The 6719-nt window shown below is 46.8% G+C and overlaps 1 protein-coding gene across 1 annotated transcript; it reads left to right on the top strand.

Annotated features, from left to right (window-relative positions):
• The first annotated feature begins 2405 nt into the window (after positions 1 to 2405).
• LOC144106747 (beta-scruin-like) lies at positions 2406 to 4963 on the top strand. Its single transcript, XM_077639590.1, has 3 exons — positions 2406 to 2591; positions 2821 to 3032; positions 4907 to 4963. Exons 1-3 carry the CDS (start codon positions 2419 to 2421, stop codon positions 4930 to 4932), a joined length of 411 nt encoding a protein of 136 aa, XP_077495716.1. The 5' UTR covers positions 2406 to 2418; the 3' UTR covers positions 4933 to 4963.
• Positions 4964 to 6719: the final 1756 nt, after the last annotated feature.

Here is a 6719-nt window from a genome sequence, read left to right as displayed (position 1 = left end):
GTTCCGTTGATAGTTTTATGCACAGCCGATCACGTACTCTAATCACAGTTCCTTTGATTTTTTTATATTAATATTATTTAGCGCACACACGTATGATCACCCACTGTCGGTGGATCTGAACGTACACTCACGACGCACCGTGGGGCTGGAGGCGAAACAAGCTTCCAGGGTCTTTCTGCTTTTCGTCTCGTTTCCTTGGTCATCATACACGCAACAGCTTGGCGCGCATTGCAGGCAGTGCCGCCGCTGCTTATAATATCGCGGCCTGCACTTTCGATCCTGTGACTCGTCATAGGCAATGCGCATTCTTGAGTGCAACCGTGCCCTCTGCACAGGCGGCCTGGACCCCCAGTGCCTGACAAGCAGTGGCAGCATGCAGCCACCGGGGAAGGCATATTTATTCTGCAACACAAGGCGGATCTGGATCCAGCTACCAACAATGCACCGCGAACGTGCCTTCCACGCCGCCGTCAGCTGCTACGACCGCATGATCGTTTTCTGCAGCATCGATCGCACCGGCCGGTGAGCTCACCTAACCTGCACTTCAGAGATTTGCTCGAGTTCAGAGAGTGCGACAGCCAGTATTCGCCCGATAGAGTAGTCTGTGACAACAGCAAAGAAGAAAAGCAATCAAGCACTTTTCCCAGCTGGCTTGCACTTTTTGAACCAAAGTGGGCTGGTCTTAATCCTGGCCAGCATGAAGCGTTTTTTACACGGGTATACGCGCCGCGTTAGCAACAAACGTGGTCTAGCCGCCAAGCTTGCACTGTCACGGGTGTTTATATAACGCCCGCTTCTTACACACGTGGTAGTGCAGGTGTGGCGGCACGGCCGCATGGGGTTCGCGGGCGGCGCGTTATTGAGTGCAGTGAGGATATAGGCGAGGGTTATGGTCAGCGAGGGTCAGCGAGGATTTAAGCACATCATTAGTCGCTGCTCCAAACTCATCACGAACAGAGCAGGCCAAATGGCGCCCCCCAAAAACTGCAGCCCTTCCTGCCAGTTTTGAGGAATTTAGTGCTGAATTGATCGCTTGCGTCTTGCATGTGCTTTTTTTTCACTTCACTAGAAATTTCACTGAATTCAGAAGAAATTGCATCTAAACATTTATACTCTAGAATTCAGCACCGATGAGAGAAAACCGCATCACAATTTTGTTTTCCCAATTAGCTATTGAGAACCGGGCATATTTTAGTTTTTTTTTTATGTGAAAACTTACGACTCTGCATCGAGGAAAATGCTGGCAGCATCAGCCTACAGCATGTTTTTTCACCGGGGATATGGCGATGCTTCCGGAAAGCTTTTCCACATTCCTATGTAACTTATTGCCTGCGACGGCAAAAGTATTATTTGTTAAGCTTACTGGATAAATTTCGTTCGAAATGAAACCAAACGTCACCCAAAAGCAACACTGACATGCAAGTACTAATTTTAATGCTCGGAAAGTGTCCGCATATAAGCGGCCTTGGGCGGAAATCATAAATCGTTAAGCGGCTTGCCGAATATGGCTCATGTCTCAGTACTATAAGGTATAAAAGGAGATGAAGTAAACTAATCATTAATGACATGTGGTCATTGCAGGACATTATGAGCTTTGCAGTGTTGGCAATGCATAAGCGAAGCCAGAATAGTAAAATATAGAAGGAATTCTCTGTAAGCACACGGACGAATCTTCTGACCTGTACAGAGGAGTAAATCAATCAATCAATGAATCAATCAATCATTTATTTAATCATTTAATACTTAATTAAAGAAGACCTTTATTTCTTCCACAACAGAAACAAGAGGTAGAGGAAAGCTCGAAGAAAAAGTGCAACTTTTCACTCGATGAGCTTCAAGCCCCCTATTCACAAGACATACAATGACAGCTAAAAGCACATATCTTTACACAATAGAAAGCGAATATACAAAACACCAAGTACAATAAAATATGTATTGAGGCTTGGGCTACATGGAAAGTTTATAGCATATTGTTGCTAGTAGCACAGATGTTAATCACTTGATCATAAAGGTGATAAAGGAGAGCAGGAAGGGCATGACAGAGCATTTCTTCATTTCTTTGAAGCGTGAAAGCAGAATTTTCCTTACTTCTTTCTTGCGTGTATTGTAATGCTTTGTTACAGGCGTTAAGTCTGCGAGTGGACGGAGGAAATCTTCCGAGTCTTGTTTATAAACTTCTGCAAGGTAGAATGAGTACGTACAAATAGAATGGACATATTTTACATGTATGACATATTATACATGTAGGTGTAAATATTATGAGTGGAAGAATGTTATGTTTAATGAAGTGTTCTGGTGTGCAGTGGTGCAGCTTGTGAGATATAGAGCTCTCGTGTTTGAGGAGTGGTTGGCTACTTACTTTAGGGCGTGATCAGAACGACGCGACGTTCTTCGTGCAGGACGCTCAACAGCGCGGAAATGTATGACCTCAATGCGAAGCAATGGTCCTTCATCCGCCCAATGCCGATGGCTCTCATGAGGATGTCTGCGGTCACTACGGACAGAGGAGTATACATCGTAGGAGGCATCGCACATGGCCTCGACCGGGACAGCCTCCAGGACTCAGTGTATGCATTCGACCTGAGAAAAGAGTGAGTGTCCGCTATACGCCTTGGAGTGTTCTGACGGCGATTGTTCCAATTTATATATATTTTTACATTGGCAGGGGATGAATAACCTGTCGCACAAAGCTGAAGTGCACAATATTCAGCGCACAAAGCTCTCTCGTTAATATTTTTTGTCCTTATGGGAACCGCAGTAGAGTGGGTGGCAGAAAGCTTCCCCTGCTCTCAGTGAAGGCAGACACGCCGTGTTTTGCAGCTGGACCGAGCTACCTGCGATGACGGAGAAGAGGGCCTTTTGCTGGGCCGTGCCCGTGCAGCCTGACCTCTGGCTAGTAGGGGGCGTCGTGGAGCTGAAGGCCGAGGTCAAGTGCTCCACGCGGATCGACGTGCTCCGTCTGGCCTCGTACACATTGGAGCGACGATGTGACATGCCATCGCCCAGGCACTCTGTTTGCTTGGCAAAGATAGGTGAGTGAGCCAGTGGCAGCCACTGATTAGCTCAATCCGCCGCCAGAGTGCTGCAGAAAACCCTGTCTTAAGGCGGGTTCACGATGGCTACTCGCAGAGGTCAATCGCGTGACAGGTTTAAATCGATTTGTTACACTCCCTCCTCACTTTCCCAATGCTGATATATCACTTTCCTGTTATGGCGAGTTTTCGCGTCGTAGAGCAAACTAAGCGCAACATCGTTGCGTCCTTCGAGAGCGACACCGAGGCATCGCTTACACAGATACTCGGCGTCAGCGCAGCCGGTGTGCTCTTATTTCTCTTCTAATTATTCGTCGCGACCTTTCTATATCAAGGGCTGCGAACATGAACAGAAACATTGGCCACAACGCGCAGGCTACGAGGTTTACCTGGTTGGGGGCCAGCACGACCACAGCAGCCCGTGCGACAACGTCGCCCGGTTGAACCCCTCCGTCGCAGTGTCATGCCATGTGAACTGCTGCCGAGGGGGCTTGGTGGGCGCAGCCACAGCCGTGTTGGCCGGCGAATGTTAAGATTGGCCACTGTTTCGTAGGATTTGGGTGAATCTGGCTAGTGCGCGTTTCGGCGGCGGCGGCACCACTTGTTCCCCGCGGCCTCTACTGCAACGGCCCATCGAAACAAGCATCCTTGATGATCACTTCTCACTCGTGCTTTCATCTTCTTACTAGCCAAGTGGGGTGTTTTTGTCCCAGACGGCATCTCCCATACGAGAGTGCTTCGTGCAGTTCCCATTAGCGGTTCATCAGAGAAACCGTTGGCAGAGAAATGAGGTAGCCACGGCTCATAACGGTTGGTTTGAAATCAACAAAACTCATGACGTACACATTTTCGGTGTGACCTAACCAAGCAGAATTTAACTGCAAAAAAAGAAAAAAACACGGACGAGAAAACTGGCATGTTGCCCGATGATGAAATTGATGTGCGCTGTTGCAAGCTGCCTAGCCCGAGCAGTTTCTTTATTTCTAAATAACCGAAAAATCAACATAACGTAATAAATTAAAAGGAACATAACCTACCATGTGTGTTTAGAGAGTAAGCACACACAGCCGACAGAGCACTGGTAATGTTTGGACATCCCACACATTACACCGGTCTAACAGCGCACGCAAATTGGACGCGCAATTCGAGCTCAGTTTTCCAAAGGTATACAGCCTTGCTATCACTTTTCTGCCTGTCAGGTGCGGTCATCTCGCGCTAATGGATTGGCTTAGGCGGGCACCGGCGATGAGACGTCCTAATTCTTTCATCAGCGAACCATCTGCGGCAGGAAACCGCATTCACCGTAACCAAGAAAAATTTGCACAAGCCAAGATGGGAGGCAGAAACACACACACATGCGCGCGCGCTCAAATATGTGTGCGTGTTTCTGCCTCGTGTCCTGTCTTGGTTAGCGCAAATTTTTCTTGATTATATCTCTTCAAAAACTGGACCAAGAATCTACACTATACTAAGCTTTGACCATTGTCGCTCGAACTTGCACACGCACGTACTCTTCCGCCACGGACAAACTAAAAAAGGTAGAGGTGGAGGGGGCTAAGCAGGCGTAAAAATTTGCGTGTAAGGAATAGGCGTTATTATGGAGCTTCAGTGTGCTGAAACAAATGGTGTGCTTGAGTATGTAGTGACCTAGAATGGAGTGTAACCTTGGTAATATGTTATGTGATTGGTAATTGCGGGTGTAATCGGTAACCTTGATCTGTAACGCGATATTATATTGGCAATTGCGATGAGAAATGAGGAAGGAAAGAAATAAAAAAAGATTCATGAGGAGAAACCGCTATCGCGTCTACTCTTAAGGTGAAGCTTAAGAGTTCTTTTTTTTTGCTCAATTTCATTTTCACGTGATTTTGCAGCCAACTACAAAGGCGATGCCGCATAACCAGGACAGAGCGTTGACCGTCATCCAAAAGGTTTGATTTATTTTGCTTTATGGGGTTTAACGTGCAAAAACGATGTAGTCTATGATGTACGCCGCAGTGGAGGATTCCAGTTAATTTAGACCACCTGGGGTTCTTTAATGTACGCTGTCATCTCACAGTAGGCGAGTGCCTAACATTTCGCCTCATATAAATGCGACCGGCACGGTCGGGATCCAATCCGCGTGTTTCGGGTCTTCAGCTCAGCACCGCAACCCCTGAGTCACCGCGGCGGCTGCTCCAAAAGGCATACCCTTCCCGATAGAGGTAAGCACCAAAACAAGGCAGAAGCAAATATAGGTTGAGAACCATGACGGTTGACGCACGCTAAGGCCAGTACGTTATCAGGAACCCCTTTTTGCTTTTAAGACATATCTCCCAGATTTTAACGCCGGGAACAGGTTTTAGGCGAACAAGAAACGCAGACGGCGCTTCGTTGATTCTCTCAATATTTTTTTTTCTTTCTGTTGACCAGTACGTGCTCAAGCCACATAATGCCAACGATATAAACCATGAATTTACTGCGTGCGAAGCTCCCAATATGCCTAGCTCAAGCAAGAATTATTTGCTGCTTACATTGCGCATTCGCAACGTCGATTTTTGCGCCCATGTGCTGAGTGATGTCAGTGCCCGTTGAAGAACCCCGGTGGTCGAAATCGATCCAGAGTCCTCAACCCTACTTAGGTCCTTAGAGCCCATGTGTAGCTTCAAGACGTGAAACCTCACTATTCTCAATTCATAATTCAATTATTTCATTAGCTGTCACATTGCAAGCGGCGAATTTACGTGCAGGGACACTGCTTCATCGACCAAGATATTGGCGAATGGAAAACAGCGCAGGAAGCCACTTTCTAAGGAAAACGGTCAATTAAATAAATGGTTCAAACCGGTGCGCCTTAAAATCGCCCGATCATAGCACACCCACTCAAAAGTAAAAAGCGCTTCTTGTGTCACAGGAGAGCAGCAGCAAAAAGGCTCAATAACTCGGTTTTCATAAAACATCTCCTCCTGATAAAAAGACTGTTGAAAGCGGGTCCCGAGAGCATACTTGAGACGTACGTTTGCACTGGGTTCGCCCTCTTCTGCCCATCGCACATTAGCTCTGCTCCTGTCATATTTAATGATCAGGGCGGCGTGCATCGAATACAGGAGTTCTCGCTAGAAGTAGTGGATGAGCACAAGTATCTTTAGGTGTGGATAAATAACGGTGCTGAGTATCTGACAGAGCAAGAAAAATGAGTAAAGCTAGTAGGAAAGCAGCGGTCATGAAAAACAGGGCACTGTGCAATTACAATAGGCATGAAGTGCTAAGAGGGATCTGGAAAGCGGGGATGGTTCCTAGCCTGACTTTGGGTAATTGGGTCCTGTGCATGCGACCAGATGTTCAAGCAAGGTTAGAAATCAAACAACGTGGCGTAGGGAGGCTAGATTTGGGAGTATATGGCAATACACCAAATCAGCGGATATAGGGTTATATGAGGTAGGCGTCGTTCGAGAGCAGAGCAGCCAGCAGTAAGATAGCATTTGAGAAGCGCTTGGGAAAAATGGGGGAAAAACAGTGGGCTACGAAAGTTTTCAGATATCTGTACATAAAAAATGTTGACAAAAAATGAAGAAAGTGAACTAGAAAATTGACAAGGAAATATCTGCACAGCAGTAGGGAGGAAAACTAGCAAATATCGGTTAAGAAAAAGGTTTAAGAAACAGAGTTCTGCGGAAAACAGTGGTGCTGAGGAAATCGCACAGGGAA

The sequence above is a fragment of the Amblyomma americanum genome, chromosome 10, assembly GCF_052857255.1.
Source record: "Amblyomma americanum isolate KBUSLIRL-KWMA chromosome 10, ASM5285725v1, whole genome shotgun sequence".
NCBI classification, from domain to species: Eukaryota; Metazoa; Arthropoda; class Arachnida; order Ixodida; family Ixodidae; genus Amblyomma; species Amblyomma americanum.
The sequence above is the reverse complement of the archived record's forward strand: the minus strand, read 5'-3'. Positions and strand labels throughout refer to the sequence as shown.